At 31.9% G+C, this 20,205-nt stretch overlaps 2 protein-coding genes across 2 annotated transcripts; both read right to left on the reverse strand.

Annotated features, from left to right (window-relative positions):
* Window positions 1–6,101: 6,101 nt before the first annotated feature.
* On the reverse strand, window positions 6,102–6,815 carry LOC145604662 (protein METHYLENE BLUE SENSITIVITY 1-like). The gene has a single exon (XM_081660571.1). The coding sequence runs from the start codon at window positions 6,739–6,741 to the stop codon at window positions 6,433–6,435; it is 309 nt and encodes a 102-aa protein (XP_081516697.1). The 5' UTR covers window positions 6,742–6,815; the 3' UTR covers window positions 6,102–6,432.
* A 2,465-nt stretch (window positions 6,816–9,280) lies between these two features.
* On the reverse strand, window positions 9,281–16,454 carry LOC145606151 (inositol diphosphatase DSP3-like). Its single transcript, XM_081662205.1, has 6 exons — window positions 16,321–16,454; window positions 11,879–12,094; window positions 11,641–11,734; window positions 10,121–10,169; window positions 9,974–10,017; window positions 9,281–9,849 (listed from the first exon to the last, which is right to left on the reverse strand). Exons 1-6 carry the CDS (start codon window positions 16,365–16,367, stop codon window positions 9,592–9,594), a joined length of 708 nt encoding a protein of 235 aa, XP_081518331.1. The 5' UTR covers window positions 16,368–16,454; the 3' UTR covers window positions 9,281–9,591.
* Window positions 16,455–20,205: the final 3,751 nt, after the last annotated feature.

Consider the following 20,205-nt stretch of genomic DNA (forward strand, 5'->3'; position numbering starts at 1 on the left):
TTCTTTTTAAGCTTTTTCCTCTGCCATCCTTTTCTCAAACATGAGCAAAATCACATTTTTCTCAACATACCTTTTGTAGACCTGACAAAACCAACTTGACACAAAAATAATGTCGAATTGTGATTTAAAACAATGAGCAAAACAATTTACTTTCAACAAATGCCTGTTATTAACATCCTCCACATAGGCAAGTAAGGCAACATGCCCAAGTAGCTCAAAAATACATGTTATAACTGAATCCAAACAATAATCCAATGATGATGAAGTTGAAACGTGAAGATTCTTGGTTTTAGTTTCATCAAAGGGGGGTTTTGGGTGTGTATCATCATGATGAATTCGCATCGATTTCATAGATGGGGCTTTGATTTTACTCAGAGGGCATTCCATCTTCGTATGAGAGCCTTCTTTGACACCAGTATGATCAATGACACTGGCTTTTGCATCGCCGCCATTGACGGTTGAGGCGTCGATTTCTTTAGTGACGGTCTTGTTTGCCTTGGCTGTTTCTATCATGGTGTAATTGGTTATTGGTGTTGGTTTATTTTGAGAGGATTTGTGGGTGAATTTATATAGTAAGGGAGCAACTGAGTATGTGGTAGCCTGGTAGGCGGCTCCAAACCAAAGGAATTGTCAAAATTATCTTTTTGGTAGTCTTCACTCTTCAGCGAGATTATCGAGTCAAATGTGTCAACCTTGAACTACGCGCTCAAGGACTATTAATTAATTATTATTTTTTATTGGTAAGGAGGACCCTGGCTAGATTGACAATCTTTAATTGTGTACAGTATAATATACTCTTAAGTTGTATGGTGTTGTAGTATTATAATTTCAATTTATGATGATTCAAGTGTTTGAACACGCAACATCGGTCCTCAAGTAAGTGAAGTTTGAATTTTTAAGGTAAAAATGATTCCTTTACAAGTTGGGGGGATTACAGATTCTAATTACTTGGAGTGAAAATCAAATCCCTCTCACAAAGGTGGAAGGAGGGCCTCCAACCACTAAGCCGACCTTATTTCTCATCCTCAATTTTCAACACTTAACATAATATACAAAATGTAAACTCTTTACCTCAACTTTTCAACACTTAATCATAACACCAAACTCTTAGACCCTGCTCGACAATAGTGTTTTAGGTAGCGATAACGTTTGGACTTTGGACCAAGTCAAAACACTAGTAGGAAATCCTCAATTTGTGTTAACTTTACCTTTTTTTTTTTAACCCATCCTTTTCCATTATAACACCGAATGTAATTTGAACGAGTGCTTGCCATCAGTATCGACCGCATATGCAACATAATTCAATTAGCTCACATATGCATGTTGCAAACGAAAGCAATCATGAAGATTCTTGAACATAGTTTCATCAATTTCACAACGATTTCAATCTGAGGCCTAGATTTTACATGGAGGGCATTCCTTCTTCGCACGAGTGCCACATCGACATCAGTACGATTAGTGACACCGGTTTTTCCTTCACCTCCATTGATGGCTGTGACTTTGATTTCTTTCTTTGGCTTGGCTTGGCTTTTCCTGTCACAAGGTGTAATCACAACACTTTGATTATTCTTAAGCTTACTTTGATTATGATATGTTCGGTTAGTGTGGCCCCAAATTTTATTAGCACAACTTATTATGTCTCAAGATTTCTGAAAAAATCAGCTTCCCTTGTGAGAAAGCTCCATAGTCTAGGTCCAAGGATCAAGCATTGGTACCACCCTCTCTTTCTCTCTTCTCTAAAAAGTTTTCTGGAAAAATCTATTCTGTATCACTTTGAGAAAGTGATAGAGAAGATTTTAAATTTGGTGAATGACTATGAATGTTCTAGATATATGTGGCAATTTAAAGAGCATGTGTGTAGAAGTTTTCACACGCTTCTTTCATCTCCATATCTCATCTATAAATACTAATGTTCGACATTCATTTGGTGCATAAATCCATATATAGCATCCTCCAATAATCAACCTTTCAAAGATTATTGTATTTCTCCTCTTTTTCAGGTTAAATATTGTATTCCTTTTACTATTTTTCTTACCTTATTACTCTTATATCTCAATCTCTAATTAATTTTCGCGATGCACTCACCAACGTAACACATTTAAAAAAAAAAATGCCATTATATTCAAATGTATCAACCTTATATTACGTGCTTCAAATCCTGAATTTTCTTTTTATTATTAATTATGATAAGTCATTGTGCACAGACATAGAATAACCAAATATCAAGATCAACTCCAAATGCATTTATTGATGAGTGTTTAAACTTCAAATGATATTCTTAAAAATAAAAAATAAAAAAAATAATAAAAAAAAAACATATTGGTAAAAGTTTGTTACAATATAATTCTTTTATCCTACTGGTTAGTCCAACTTATTTAGATGGTTGTGAAGTACAAGTCTACAACAATGTAACGGAGAATTCGGAGAATTTGAAGATTTCATTTGATGAAATTGATCCTAACGCGGTTAAATTATGGAAGAAAACCATACTTACTAGTGATGACTTGCAAGATGATAATACATTCGATAATCCTACGAAGGTGGTGCTATCTCAAATGCGAAGTAAGAAAAGACATTGTTCTTGAGGTCGAACTAGACTCATTCACGGCATTTGAGCTAATCAATAACGCACAAATTTCAAAACTCGAAACTAACCAAATTAATCCAATAAAGTTCCATAGCTAATAAAGAGAACAAATTTGTCCTTGTTGGTATGTTGGAGATATTATGCATGTATTGATCACTCAATACCTTTAGATTTTCTTTTAAGCCCAAGTTTCTAGCTTTATCATAAAAAAAAAGTTTGTTAGTTTTTTCTTTTAATTCCAAATTTCTAGCTTTATCATAAAAAATAAAATTGTTACAATGACCTTTCCAAAAAAAAAAAAATTGTTACAATATGACCTTGGTTTGTTTAGTTTGCATAGAATAAACAAAATGTAATCAATAAAGAAAAAAAAAATAAAAGAATTCTTATACCATGTGTTTCGGGTGAAAATAATGGGACCTTGCCGAAGGTCCAATGAAGTGGTGATGACTGGGCTCGGTCCAAGTGATGTTGGGCCGAGGATTTCCTGCACAGCAAACACACGTAAACTAGCCTCGGGGGTGTTGCCGAGGAAGGCCCCTCCGATGCTAAAGTCAGTACAATGTGTAGAGAGAAAGCTATGCAAGAGAATTAATTGCTTGAGGCTTTGTATGTATCTGTAAACTTATGTGTACAAATATAATATTGATGGCTTTTATACCTTGGCATATATGGGAGAAGCGGGCCTTGGCCCAATTGACTTGCCTTGTGGACTGATCTTGACTTTAGCACAATTGGAGAGTTGAACCTTGACCTTGGGCTTGTAATTGGATCATTTAATGACTAGGCTCAATTGGACTAAATTGGACCCAAACACCATGTAACCAGTCACTGCCGCTTATCCTTCCTTCGCCTTTTCTCTCTTCGGTTGCTGCCCTCCCCAGCGTTGCCACTGCTATTTGTCTTGTCTTCTCCAATCTTTGTTTGTTAATTGCTTGGTTGTTTGTTGTTGTTTTTTTTTTTTTTGGAATTATTTATGGGGTGATAGGGGATTTTATAGAGAAATTTATGGGTTTTGGATAGTTTTGCGGTAGGTCCGGTGAGTGGGTTTTTCCGGGTAGGAGTAGGCGATTTGGGGCGTGGTTGGGTTTTTTGGTGTGTAGGTCTAGGATGATTTTGGGTGGGCGATAGGTTTCACGGTAATTTTGGTGGCGATTAGAAGTGATGTTGGCGGGTGGGTAAGGTCGTGGTGGCTAACCGGTGGCTAGGTAGTAGTGTTAGATGGTGGGTGGTATTTTTAAGGTTGGTCAAATCAAAGGTAGTTGTAAGGATGGTCAAGGTAGTAAGGTGAAGAGGATTTTTGGGGTAAGAGTGATTCCTGGGGATGTGGGGAATCAAAGCGGAGAAAATGGGTTAATATGAAGGGTAAGGAAAAAATTGAATTTGTTTAACAAACATCGGATTTAAGGTAGTTGATTATCAATTCCTGTAATGAATATCTCCAAACAAAATACAATATGGTCGATTATAACCTGTTTAACAAGTTAACATGTGTCGCATTGTAATTGGTTAATTATTTTTTTTAACAATTTTCTTAAAAAAAAAATTAATCTATTTTTTTTTATAAAAATAAAAAAAACAAAACAAAATACCACAACAGCCTCCCTAGCCTATCAAAAAAACTCAACCACCCCCTCAACAACAACCACCACCACCACCACTTCCCCCACTCACCCTCACCAACAACGAAATCCCTAGCCAACAACCCCTAGTCTCAGAAATCCCAAGAGTAACCCACTTTAAGCCAAAAATAACGAACCCTGCGGTCACAAAAATTTCCTCATCAACACTTCCACCATCGCTTATAATCCCAACCCTAGTCCCCAGTCCCCACCATTGCTGTAAACCTCTAAGGGGATGTGTGGTGATGTAGCCTAGGAAGGTGGAGGGGGCTTGATGGCGCTGCGGGGAAGAAGTTTACGGGTTGACATGGAAATAGGAAATGGGTTGAGTTTTATTTAAAAATAAAAAAAATTAAAGCCATTTTTTATTGATTATTTATTCTATTTATAGAGGATGTACAAGTTAATAATAAAGATATTATATCATGTAACCAGTCATAGTTAAATAGTACTCCGTATAATTGTATATCAAAGGTCATTTTTTTTTGTAAAAGATCGTAATGTTCTTAACAACAATTTTTACTATTTATGCGTTTTTTTTTTCAAGAAAATTGCTTTCTAGGCTATAGGCACATAAAAGCGAAAAACCAAAGTGGCTAAGGCTAACGGAGCCCTAAAGACTATCCTATTAAGATCTTGTTCTTTTGAACTCTTGAATAATCAACAACTATTGTACTATTCATTCAATTAAAATTATCAGAAAAGGAAGGTCAATCCACTATTTAAATAGTGGGACTTCCATATAATTTTAGATTGAAGCTTCTTGTCTTTGCATCTTGTTCCCCCGACCACAAATTCTTAAATGAACCTGGTTCACACTTATAAAAAAGGTCACTATAATAAAAATAAAGTCACTATGTTGAAATAAAAGTCTTTTTGGTAATATATAAGCTATAAGAGGTTAATTTTTATAATTAAATATTTTATATATACTGGTCAATATGAAAAATAAAGGTCACTATGTTAAAATTAGGGTCATGACATTGTATTCAAGTTCACAATAATATTAAACGTCATACAAGTTTTAATATATGTTAATATGTTAAAAATAAGGTCACTATGTTAAAAGTAAGGGTCACTATGTTCAATATAATGTCAGTTGCGTGTGTATAAATCTTGGTCCACAACAATATTATTGTGAACTAGTCCACGCAAGTATTTCTGTCCCCCGACATCTACTATGGTCAAAATTGCTAATCTTTGTTTTGTAAGAAACCTCTTAATCGGGATTGCCAATTTTATCACCTCTTGTTACATTCACATTCTTTTACACCTATTCGGCCTGATTTAAGTCCTTTAACATACATAGTACGGAGTAGAAATTACTTAGACCTAACAAAACTGACTCGACCTATTTCAACATAGATATTGACCAATCGAACTAGCATAAAATTAAACACCCATCACCCAAATTACACCCCAAAACAGGACACCACTCTGATGGACTCCTGTTTTGCCACATGGCCCACATGCTTACCAATCAAGCAAATACTCAAAATGAGATTATATAAACAATAAAGGTTATTCTCAACTAAAACAATTTTAACAAATTCTTGTCATTAAAATTCCCCAATAACTCACAAGATAAGTTAAAAGCAAAAGCTAATATTCTCCCCTTTCAGCTTCCACTCCACATGCTTGAATCCTTGATGACACTTGTAGACTGTATTACAGTGATCAATATATTATCATAATTGATTGATTACATTATATTACATAGTTTTTCATCATTATATTATCAATATATGATCAATCAAACTACCGGTAATTGCTATGATTATACATGCTTATTTACAAAAAAAAAAAATCATCAAATTATGTATCCTTTCCAATTAATCATAACAATAATCCAAGTATACTTGAACTTGATCAAAACTTCGAGTATCATAATATCATAACAATATGAACAATTTTTCCAAGCATAAGAAACTTAATAATTCCAAATACCATTAAAAAAAAAGTAGGATTAAAACAGAAAAAAGATTGATTCTTTAATAATCAAACATTAATTCATCATAATCCCTCTTCTTCAAGACTCCACCCACCATTCCCAACATATATATCTCACAGAACCCCACATCCCAAAACATCAACAACAAACACAAATCGATCGAAAAAAACCAAAAGAAAAAAACATCATAAAATCCCAGATCTCAAAACCCAGAAAAATACCAGATTTCTCTTTCTCTTTTCTTCAACCCTAAAAATAAAAATTAAAAATTACTACTTCTTCAAACTCCCACGAATCCCAGGAGGTGGACCAGTTGATGAAGTCGAAGCATGAAGATTGTTGATCTTATTTTCATCAAAAGGGATTTTAGGGTGTTTAGCATCATGATGAATTTGCATCGATTTGACATCTGGGGCAGTCACTTTGCAAAGAGGGCATTCCATTTTAGCATGACCACCTTTAACGGCGCCAGTACGATCGGCGACGCCGGCTTTACCGCCGCCGCGATTGGTGGTTGCGGCGTCGAGTTTGGCGGCGAGTTCTTTGGCGGTGTGCTTCCTTGGCTTGGCTTTCCCTGTCATGGTTGGAATTGATTTTCTCTCTCCTAGGGTTTGTGGGGTTTGATGGATGGGAATTGCGGGAGGTGGGAGAAAACCCTAATTTATAAAGGGAGATTCACAACAATTTGGGGGTTTCGTTTATTATTTGAGAATTGCAACTTGGGGTAGGAATAGGATAGGGGTATTTTCGGAATTTTGTTTAATGTTATCTCTTTGGTGTTCTTCCCATAAGAATTTCTTATGTTTTGGGTCCAAACAAATCTTGGACTTTAACCAAAAAAAAAAAAAAAAAAAAAAAAAAAAAAAAATTAAATCTTGGATTCAATACTATGGGTTTTGGATTGCACAAAATTTATTGGGATCTTGCTAACGAGCGCCCCACAACGTTAAATAAGAAATAATTATATTGGTTGAAATAGTATTAAGTTAGGAATGCATGACAAAATCACGCGTTGTTCGATCTAATTAATGTTAGTTTTAATCTCATATTTCCACTTTTAGTTATCTTATCTAACGCCCCGGGGCAGCTTTTGCCAATTTATTTTTAAATTACCCCGGTCGTATAATATAGACTCGTTTGGAGCCCGTCATTAATGGGTTTGGACACAAACATCTCTAGCGGTGAACTTGGGTCTAGCCTAAAGCTAAACAAGTGTAACATAAGGTGAGATCAGATTAATTAAGTGCAGTCGGGTCCAATAAATTTAATTAAAAACATTCAGGTGAAAAAAAATGTACAATTACCATAAAGAATGCTAAAGATATTATACGAGTAATAAATTTGTCCATATCTCAACAAATTAAAATTAATTAAAATATATTGAAACAGAGGGAGTATGTATCAGTGTATCGCTGCCAACAGCACCAAGACTTTAACTATGAAGTGTTAAACACAAGAAATATTGAAGATAACAGCTTAGCCTTTTGTATTCTATTCACCACAAATATATACTCCATACAATTGAATACCTAACTTGCCTAAAAATCCTAAACACAAGAAATATTTGAGAAAACGGCTTAGCTCTAATAAAACAGACCAAGCAATCAAGCATGCATGGAATAATATGTTTAGTCATTGTAGGCCTGTGTTAGTCCATTCATACACCCCCATTCAAGCCCAGCTTACAAGGGGCCCAGCTCAATAGCATATGGCCTTTCCAATGAATTCTATCGTTGGTTTTTACACCATTGAACCAACATATCCTTGCACAAAAAGGGTGACTATCAATCTATCATTATTTTGAGGATGACAATTAACCTTTTTACTAGTATTCCTAGTAATCTAGTTTGTACTCCTATTATGCAAGTACAAAGTGTAATACCCTCATGATTGCTTTAAAAGGATTTTAATTACTACGTATAAACACTTTGATTAATTGTATGAAAATTGAGTTGAAGTATATAATTTGTCAATATAGTTACTATTTCCCTTTTGTTGAATACATGTATACACAAATTGAAGGGCATATGAATAAGCCAACATTTATATATTTGTCTCTTGAAAGATTCAAAGAGTCAGGAAATACTCACAATTTCTACTTTTCTCCACAATAAACCATGCATCATTCATTCATTCAACACAAAACATAGATGTTGAACTTAGATTTTGTTACAAATTTAAAATTCAAAAACCCTCATTATCGTAAAAATGAATGTTAAAATCATTTCCTCCGAAACCAAACAGCCTACAAAAATATGTTCACGTGTGTAGTATATATAATTGTATATTACAAATTTACAATAAAATCTTGATCTCTTTTGAATTATTACATAAATAGTGTATTTCACATAATCACATCTATATTATAAATTTCACGATGTATATATGTAATGTACTATAATTCTGTATGATATATATGATAGATTTTCGACTAACACTAAATACTTCTATATTATGACATCCACCCCCAAATCATATGCCTATTTTCCAATAGCTCTTCCCTCAAAGGGAGGAATTTGGAAGAAATCAGCACCCACAGGAATACAGATATGATCCTGTAAAATTTTGGGTGCATCTCTCCTTTGGAAGAAAGGACAGTTGATTCCAAAAGCAAAAGTTGTTCCTAAAGTAGTCAAGTCAAATGCAACAAAGAACAAATACTGATACTCTTTCCCAAAAATGACAACATAAAATCCATGCACAATGATCCGAATCTCTGCATAACACCAAAGTAACATAGTCTAGTAACAAGAAACTCTCTTGACATTCATTGGTAAAACTTAAATTCTGATTTTACTTTGATTATGCCGATAATCCAGTCATAAATAACTTTGATTATGAAAGGTGATACTAATGACCCAATTCTTCAAATCAAATGTAAAGGTGCAATAATCGTAGGGCTTAGGCCTACGCCAAGCCAACTTAATCCAATAGATAGAAGCATCCTGCACCGTAGGGCAGCTACCCACGAGCTACCCTTGTACGACGATCTGCAATTTTATACACAGTAAATCATATTTATGCAGTATAATCTAAATTTATAAAACAGAAGTAATTTTCATCAATGGAACAATGAAAGTATACATGAATATAAAATAACAGACAATGGAAGACAATAGATGGGAAAATTTTATTTTTCTTTCCTTGATAAATCGATATACATCAATTTTCTTTTTAAAAATGTAAAATGGCATTCTTTCTCTCTTTCCCTAGAATCGTATGAGGATTGGTTTCCAAAATAATTAACGGAAAAGATGAAAAAAAAAAAATTAATATTTCCACGCTTGTTCCAAATTAACTAAAGAACAATGTAGGCCAAAGGACGGCTAAAAAACAAAACTTTCCCAATTAGAGTATAAAAGAATAAGAGAACAGGCAGCAGGCTGAAAGTTTTGGCAAGCTAAAGTTTTGCCAGAAACCTGCACTCTGGCTTAGCTAACGTTGATCCGGGTTGTCGGCATGTTGTCTTCTCGGTCCAGCAAACGCCTCTTATTAGAGCCATAGCCATGATATTGGTAGATGAGACTGTAAAGGGACTGTCTAATGCGCAAAACATCATATTTCTCCATGAACCTCATGTCATTTGTCCTGGCTTTGGCGCCTGCAAAGCGTTGGTATTCCTCAAACACTGAGGGCAAACACCAGTTCTGCAATTTCCTAAGACAGCCAACGAGGCAACCAGTGCGATGCTGTAGATGCCAAGGCAAAAAATCATGAGCAACACAGTTGATAAAGTTGACATGTTGAAAAATAAAAAATATAAGAACTAGAACTTTGGAGCTCAATGAAGTTTGCTTGAAGTTAAGCCATTACCTTTCCACGTTTGCAATGAATCAGAATTGGATAATTTCTTACATCTGCAGACAAAAAGAAACTCAAAGTTAGATGACTTATGAATTTAGAAGTCACAAAGTGGACTAAGAATTATTTAATGCTTCGTGATAGTTCACGTAGAACTACCTATCAAAATCCTAAGAGCCTCATAGATGACATCCTCAGGGATAGTCTCCTGCCAGAAGCCACAGCAACAGCATAAGATAACAATAAACTTACTTTCCGCGTTAGCCCATCAACATAGCTAATACATAAGAACAAATTCTGAGTGGAGATCTACAACATGGTTGCTAATTGTTTCAGGTTTTTACCATAAACTCCATTATCGAAGGATACTGCCAGCCAGTATGCATAAAACAATCTGATATAAACTATTCCAATTTAATGTAACACTCTTATCACAGAAAGCTTAGCAAACATCAATTCACATGTTATGAACAATGAATATTTAGATTTATTCCAATTTAATGTAGCAATATTATCACAGAGAGCTTAGCAAAAATCAATTCACAGGTTATAACAATAAATATTTAGATTAACATTTGCACCCACCCTCACACATGCTTGAGTTTTTACTTCTTTTAACAGAAAGAAGTGTATTGTGCTCAATGCAATCAGCTAAGAGTTTTGGCTCGAAAAAGGGTTCAAACACTCGCCTTTCCAACTCTATCCATACGATTTTATTGGGCCCATTAGATTCGTCAATGCACAAATGACTCAAGCCTAGTCATGTTGAGCAAGAGATAAAGCAACTTTTAAGCCCACTCATGTGATCCTCCAAAAGAAAAAAAAAGAAAAAAGCCAATCGCTTAATTCCCACCACATGTGAAAAGCTCGATTTCACGGTACAAAAGTCTTCACCATATAAAGGATCCCATACCTATCAACAATTAAGCCTCAAACATATCCACTTTCCATATGTAACTTTCAAATATTTCCCTCCATGGACTTTGTGCTACGAAGAAAGGTAAGGAGGACGGAATTTATTGTAAAACCGAACAAACACGTAAAAGATAGAACAAGCAACTTTTCTCCCAGGAAGGGAGAAAAGATGAAGTACGACAACAAAGATTGATACACTTTATAGCTAGATAATCACATCTCCTTTAGTTAAAAACCATCCATCTAAATTGATAGCGATTTATAAAATTAACAAGCTCCCTCCATCACCATTCTTTTACCTATCAATCAATGGTTCCCAAAATGTCAATCAAAACCAAAATTGCACGAATCTTTGAAGTCTACCGCGCATAAACACAAACTAAATCGAAATCCTAGCACTCCACGTCTCTAAACATCATTATCATAAACAAAGTTCTAATGTTACTTGTAACAGACCCTGGCTAACTTCTACAAACAACTTACAAATCCTGTTTTCTATCCAATAATCCAAGAAAGACGAATAATTAAAATTCAGCAATTCAATAATCAATTTCTATCAAACCCTAATAAAGGAGCAAATTTTTATCTCTCAAGAATTAAAATATTGTTAATTGTATTATTTTTCTTTACAAAAACCAATTCATTAGCATTAAAACAACCAAAAGGAATAAAAATTCCAATAAACACCCAAAAATTTTCAGAAAAAAAATAAATATCATACGAAATATATAAATTCAATAAAATTAAACACAGAAAAATTATACCTTAGTCCCCTCAATTCCAAATTGATACAATCGAATATTATGCGATTCAAGAAACTTCAAATGTTCTTCTGGGTATGGCTCGGTGCACAAATATCTACAACATTGAAATTTAAACACAAAAATTAATAATAACAAAATCAAATAAAATCCCATTAATAATAACTACTAATTAACCCCAAATTACAATGATTAATCACCAAAAAATCAATAATTAATCACCAAAAAATCGAAAACTTACATGATAGACTTGAGACTTAGGGTTTCGAGGAAGCCGAAATTTGAAGGTTCTGGAAACCCAGATCTGTAAAGCCCGTCTTCTACCATTGAAAAATTGGCAGGAGGAATTAGAACATCATCATCATCTTCTATTCTCTCTCCTCCATTTTTGCCGCCATCTTCAACCTTCTTTTTCTTCTCCTTTTTCTGCTGCTTTTCCCACAATATTACGCTCATTCTTCAAGAAATTTATTTAATTATTAAGTTTTATTGATTAGAAAATTACCCAGAAAGAATTTGCAGAAGAAAAAAAGAAAAGGGAAATTATCAAGAGCAGCAACTACAAGAACAACCCAGAAAAATAATCGAATTGTTCTCGAAAATTAATTCCCACATTATTTATATTAGAGGGGAATTAATGAAAAAATTATATAAGAAAAACCCAAAAATAATCCGAATTGGGGTTGAAGAAGGAGAAGAGAAGAGAGAGAAAGTTGAATGAAAGTAGGATTCTAGAGAGAGAAAAAAAGAGAGAGAAAGTTGTTGTCCGTTGGGATTCTTGTGAGGGAGACGCTTGCTAAAATACCAACACTTATACACAAATTAAATTACTGTAAATATAATTATAAATAAATAAAAAAGTTATTTTTATTTTTTTCTTTTTTTCAATTTTCAACATATTTTTGGGTTGTTTTACCTAGTCAACAGATTTATAGAAAGTTTTTTTTTTTTTTTTCTTTTCTTTTCTTCAGTAAATAATAAGGGCAATTTTATTTTATTATTTTGAAAGAAATAAGGGCAATTTTATATTCTTAAGAAGGTTTTTTTTTTGGGGGATGATTTGGCAAAAACCAGCTAGTAAAAAGATTTTATTTTGTGTTTGGTGAATTGGATAGGATAACAACAAAAATTACCGAGTTTTGGGTTGGATAAAATTCTGTCATGGCTAAATATTATAGGTTGATAAATTTTGGGATTTTGATATAATATAGTCATATAATTAATTCACATAAAACATGAGCAAATTTAAGTATTTAACCTAGTCTGAGTGAATAATTCAAATTAGGCTTTGATCACATTATTTTAATAGTATATTTGAATTCTATATGATATTATTAAAATAAAAAATTAATAGGAAAATATAAGGTCCTAAACTGACCATCACAGTCCAACCGACTCAATTTAGCGTATAAATCCCTTGAAAATAGGGTTGGGAAAGGGATTAAAGAGTCTAACACTAAACTATATACTAATGGGTATATACAGTGTGCATGATAGCTAGTTAAGATTTGACAATACTTCGTATCTTTTAATATTTATCCGTTGTGCTCATCCTTGTTACCTTTAATTCGATTTAAAAAATATCTAATTTGATAATTTTATCACAAGTTTGTGAATAATTAAATTTAATCATGTACATCCATTGCAGTAAACAAAAAGGGAACATTTACCCTATTAACATTTTTTTTAGCATAATTTTTTAGAATTTTTAATAAATCGGTTAATGCTGTTTATGTTTCACATGTGCTTAATTGCCTTTGTGAAGGTTGGAATTGACTATACTCACTATAGAGTATAGATTCTCCAAGCTATACATTAAAATGTTGGATGTGCGTAGTATTAGTAATTCAATTATCAAATCCATTGTCTAAAAAAGTATACATTAAAAAAAAAAATATATATATATGAAATGTTCTGTTTAGGTACACCAAATTGCATTATTAATTCTTATCAAAAGGGGGAAAAAGTTGCATGATTAAGCACAAGAAAATAATTACAAATTTATAATAATTCATTTGACAAATTGTACGGCAACACCCACATATATTGATAGATAAATAAAATAGAAAATGAGTCATGATGAACAACCTACTCACTTAAAACATACTCGTACTATATAAACAAAAAACAACTCCTTCAAAAAATAATTACTTGCCTTTTCCTTAATTCTTTTTACATTTGAAATGGAGATATATGAAAGTATATTATGATTGATACACAATCGTACTCATATGCATGTTTTATTGTGACTTCTTAGCAAAATTAAATAATTGATATAATAGTACTGTATTTGGTTACTCCTAATACAAAAGTCTTTATAAGCAATTAATAAAGGTCTGTTCTCATACGGTTATTTTCAGTTCAATTCAGCTCTAATAAGTTTAGTTAGGTCAGTTCAGTTCAGCTCTAATAAGTTCAGTTCAGTTCAATCAATGAGAACATGCCCTGAATCTTCATTTATACATTGTTTAATTGTAGAGACTTTTTTTTTTTTTTTGGTTTTTGCGAAAGACTTGGCGTTTATTTACTTCGTACTACTCCATATTAATTATATATACTTCAAAATTAAAAAAAGCTACAACGATATAATCCAATGGAACTAGCTTTTCTTATTGAACACAAAGCATGCATGCATTAAATTAAATTTCAAAAATATGTTCCACAACTCATAATGCATCAACATGCATTGGAAACGTTGGCTCAAAGTTAGGAGAGTACATTGGCAAAAGCATTACGAATTAGGCACTCAAAATGTAAACCATATATAAATGTATTTAGTATGTAGTCCTGTCAAAAAAAAAAAAAAAAAAAAAGTATGTAGTAATTCGTATATATATATTGATTGATGGCAAAATCTCACGTTCTCACAAAAGTAAGAGAACCTTAATAGCTATAAATATGTTACGTTTAACTACACGTTCTTACAAAAATAGGAGAACTAGGATTAGCTATATAAAGCCATTATTTAAAATATGAAGAGACAGAGCAATAATTATGATATTTACATGTCGAGGTGTGGGGATGAGACATATGAGTATACACTTATAAGATAAATTAAGACGCTGAGTAATTTTCATCCTACACCTAGTGGATGAAATTTACGCAATCTCATAACTGATCATCTTATTGAAGATGCATAGTAATTTGTTTTTACTTTACCTTTGTTTGAATTTGTCAAAAATCAACAAATATAAAAAGTCCAAATCCAATATATCCATATCCTTGATAATTAAGAAAGAAGAAAAATACAAGTAATGTTCAAGTCTTCTTCTTGGACACTTCCATGACTTAATATTCAAGTTAGGATTATTTACAAGAGTTGAAGACCTGTGAAATATTGGACAATTGACCAACGTACCAATTAAGATGGATATATTAGTACTACTCACATCGTATTGTCGTACCTTAATTCTAGATCTGCCTTTGTTTTTTTTATAACATTCTTCACTTAAATCAAGAAAATGACTACGTTTTTTTTTTCTTTGTTTTTAATTATAATTTCATTTTATTTCCATTTCGTGGTATATGGGCTAACAAAATACACTAGCCGCCGTGTTAAAGAGATGTTTGACTTCAACATAAAACCTCATTAGTCAATGTCATCTCACAATAATACAATATATTATGAGTACGTACATGTATATAGACTATATGTCTATATACTTATTGGATCGTGATACAAGTACTATGTGGTTTTTATAGGTTATTATTGTATTTTGTTATTGTATAAGTTATTGTATATATTTTTAAAAACCGCATAACACTTGGTTTTTATTTTGTTTACGTAAATTAAAGTACGTAGACTATATGTTCCAAAATCGGTTTTTATAGGGTTTTGAACCAGACCGAACAGAAGAAAGAGAAAAATGAATTTCTCGATCCGAGAATCGGACCGATTAATTCGGTCCGATTTGAGGTCGGTCCGATTAGGTTTGATCCATTTTTTCCGTCCAGAACAATTTTTGAACACTCCTAGCTTATATCATCCCACTTTGGATGGGTGACGTTTGTTGTTATAATTGAAAAATCAAGTAATAAAATTATGAAAAGAAACTTTATATTGTCTGGAGGGCACCGGATGCTGATCACTTGCTGTGTTAGACCTTGATTTCTTTAATTTTGATAGCATATTTTTTACCATTTAATTAGTTGAAAAATAAGGATCAAACTTCAAAATGAGCTTAGTGTTTCGAATGTTAAAAATTATTATAGCACAAGGTGGCAACTATTTTTATATATGTATTTTTTTTTTTTTAATACCATGACTACTCATGTGCATTCAAATATTCATAATTAAGGTTTAAGTCAATTATTATTTAATAGTCATAAGAGTACACAGATACTTAAAACGGTGAAACCTTTGTAAAACATTAAAAATAAAATTCGTCCTATGTTTTGAAGTAAAAGTATAATGATTTCATACGCATTTTTTGTTAATTGAAGTGATGAAGATAGTATGGTCAGTAGACAGTAGACGACTACCATACTCGCTCGTATTATACAATAAAATATATACAAATTAAACAAGATGAATACTATACGAATTTTAAATTGTAGGCGGCCGTATGATACATATATAATATTGAATATTCATGCCATATAATATATGTACCTCATGCATGACACATTTTCAGTTCAAATTTACAACCATTATTTTCATCAAAACAATATTGCCTAATTTACCTGAATTGGAAGCATTCGGTTGAGTTGAAACTTTGAACAGCCTCCATTTAGCAATTCTTTTACTTGTATGATATTTTAATTGTGATAATTTCTTCTAGAAATGATAAGAATTTTGGAAACTAACAATATTGTTTAAGGTGGAAGAAAGAGTCCACAATATTTGACTCTTTATATAGGCAAACAAATATGAAATGTGTACCTCTATTTGACTCCTTAACGACCCACCATTAGTTAGAAAAGCCACTGAATTTTGATTCTTGAATCTTTTTTACCTTTTTCTATTGGTCCACAAATTTTATTTTATTTAATTTTATTTTTCCTCATTGCCAAAAGTTACAATATCAATTAACGGCTATTAATTCTTATAAATGAACTTTTGTGATTTTATTATCATTATATTTCACTCAAGAATATAATCTATTATTCAAAATGTAATTATATGATGACGACACTAAAGTTGATCTATCAAAACTAAACACTTACTTTAATATAATGGAAAATATAATTACAAGTAAATAAAGACATTTCACATCGTTACGTAGTACGTACAATGTATATATATACAGAGTATATGATGGCAAGGTGATCACAATTTTAATGTTATTCGTTCGTTCTCAAATTTTTCTTGAAGTAGGATTCGGTATATATCAGCTGATTATATATGAAGTAATAAAACTGGTAATAATTTGTATTAGAGATCGAATTTCCAGGTATTAATAATTAATCTTTCTTGTCCAGAAAATGAGTCCTAAAATAGGATACAAATTACGAAGTACAATTTTAAATGAAGAAGGGAGTATAATTGATATACTACGTACTACAAAGTAATTTTGATTGCATGCCGCCATTTTGAGTATTCTCCCTTAATCAAACATAATTACAATATATCTAAATCAATATATTGATGTGGTCACACTTGATACATTAAAGGGCTCGACTAGGAACGTCATTCTTCTTTGATGGAATCTGTATGTGTAACACAATAGTGTTTAAATATTTAATAAATAATAATAATGCAATGTTTTAGGTACATCAAAAGATTATTGGACCACCGTATAAGTGTATAAATTATTATAGATTATCAATCTGATGGAATTGTACGTGAACATTATTGCTAGCCAGTAGCCACCCCTGGCCTAGATAAATAATTATAGGCAAGTTTATTAGCAAACTACATATCGAAGTCCAGCTAAAGGTTAGGGATTTTCTTATTTCCATCCTCTACTCTCAAATGTTACCGTGTATAACTAGGGTTAGCTAAGTTGAGAGAAATCAATTTCAAAATGCTTAACATTTATACGGAGTACGTCTATTAAAATACCATGCATGTTTTAAAACAGTTCTATCATATATTTTTTTTTAAAAAGAACGTTAATAAATTTAAATTAGCTAACATTAAAATATTATTAAAAAAATTTCCTCAAAAAAAATATTATTAAATATAATTAGTGTGTCGGAGACTCGAAGTTATGTCCAAGAAGTGTTGAGCTAGTTTCGACATCTAAAGACTTAAGAGTCATGTAAAAATATATTGTTATTCTTCTTCATTCTTTAATCATTATGGGGACATCTGAAAAGTGAAATCACTACTCTTGAATCTTAATTATTTTCCACTAAACTCAGTTGATTTTATACGAATAGTACTGCAAAGTATCAATAAACTTTTTTGTTGGATGAATTTCCAAATATAAATATATAATTCATTAATTCATACATCTTCATTTTTTCTTTTTTTAAATCTACATCTAAATTTTCATAAATTTAACCTAAAAAGTATTCACAAAGCAATGGCCCTGAGCGTTAGATAACCAATAAGAAGTTTTAGATAATGCATTATCTAAATTTATCCATTATTATTGTTCCATCCTTGTCCCCCCTTCTTTAGATAAGAAAAAAAAAAGGGCAATTTAAAGTGTTAAATCCTTTAACTCTTTTTAAGTTTTTGCAATTGTCAACTTTTTTTTGTTGATTATTTTTTAGTTTTACTACGTACATATCTACGTCGTCATTAAAGTTTATGTACTGTTCACATTTACTGAAGTGAACTAATTGAATTTTAACTAAACTGAACTGAATTGAACTAATTGGAGTTGAACTGAACTGAAATGAATATTTTATGAGAGAAGAAAATTAGGAGCTGAATTGAACTGAACTAAAATTAAGCTGAAGTGAACAAGCCCTAAGTATTTGTTCTTTCAAAGTCTTACATAGAATTAAGGTTTCTAATTTTTTTTTTTTTTTACTAATCTGAACTTATTGATTTGGATTGTATTTAATTTGAACTTAGCTTGGGGTAGTAGGTCCTATTAACCCTTAAAATAATTTTTAAAACTTTATCTTTTCTCTTGATTATCATCTTTATATAAAGTTATGAGAATAAGGTGAACAAAAAAGGACGACCTACATAAAGATAAGATAAGTACATACAATTTAAATGTTTTTTTTTTCGCTTGATAAGATTAGCTAATTAACTTATCAGACTTGATTTAGACCTTTTGCATATTTACACATGATTGATCTTGATCGTCCTTGGCTACTAATTAACTTTGACTACTAGATAATACCAAATACGTACATCTAGGCAAAGCAAGGGTGTTATTGGATCCTCTAATATATATAGATGTCATTTGTTTGGTAAAGACTAAAGAGTGTACATTTAATTCATTCTAATCCAAGATTACTCGTTATTTAATTCATACGAGAATCTAAAAATAATCACATGGAAAAGACCTCTAGAATGCATGAATGGATGCGTCATGCACTCATGCTTCATGCATGATAAATCATGTTGTAATAACAAGATTGGTACGTTATATACTAAAGTTTGGAAATCTACATGGAATATTGTATTGTCTAACTGTCTAACACCTTTAATTAGTTACGTTAGTATGTTATCATCGCAATGCAATTTTTATATGCCAACTATCCATAGAACATACGCAATAGTGGTTTCATCGATCACCTACGTGTGTGTTGCAGGCATTATTTGTACTTTGATGATAAGTGATACTAATAGGTGTAATAAGATATATGAATAACATTTTATACCATTTACTTTTTGATATGACGCGATTTGTATTCAAAACAAGTTGTGTGAGTCGTGGAACAAGTTGAATTGTCTCATATTAGAGAAGAGAATGGACCAGAAGCTAGATAATCATCATAAGTCTAGTTTACTACTCGTATTATTGTTATTAGTTGATTTTAGAATAAAATCATGTTAGACTTGTATATGGTTAGACTCTCTCGTATTAATTAATAATCTATGACAAAGTTCGTTCAAACTGAATACCATTAAAAGAGTCCATTTGGTACGACAGATGAATAGCAAATAAAAGAATATGACAATTTGAAAGGATCCAATTTTTGTTACGTAATATGACAAGAAGGAAAACTGTATGCTCCATGACTCTATGAGTGTGAGTTCTTTTTTAAATTTGGAACTATTATATTACACTTAATTATACCCATGAATTTAACCTAAACTATTCTCATCTCTCAATTTGATCTTTAAACTAGTGGATGTCAAATCTTTTAAATAGTTTTTTGTGTTTTTTTTGGGGTGTAAAGTGGGAGGTGGCTGTCTATTGTTTGTTGTACTAGCATTGTAAATTTGATTTTTTAGGTAATTAGATTGACAATATATCCTACACTTAAAAGCACCATGTATCTAGCTAGTTTCTAATTTGGAATGTTGATGATGCGACCTTTTTAAACCTTGAGTGCACAATATATAAAATAGAAGATTTTGAGATCATAGGAAACAAAAAAAGATACAGAGTACTTCATATTATACTAATCATATTGTTCGGAGAATGAGGGATAGCTCAAGTGGTTAAAGCTTCCCTATCCCTTCCAGAGAATCCTGAGATCAACTCTTACCCC

This window comes from Chenopodium album, chromosome 22 (assembly GCF_948465745.1).
Source record: "Chenopodium album chromosome 22, dcCheAlbu1.1, whole genome shotgun sequence".
In the NCBI taxonomy this organism is placed as follows: Eukaryota; Viridiplantae; Streptophyta; class Magnoliopsida; order Caryophyllales; family Amaranthaceae; genus Chenopodium; species Chenopodium album.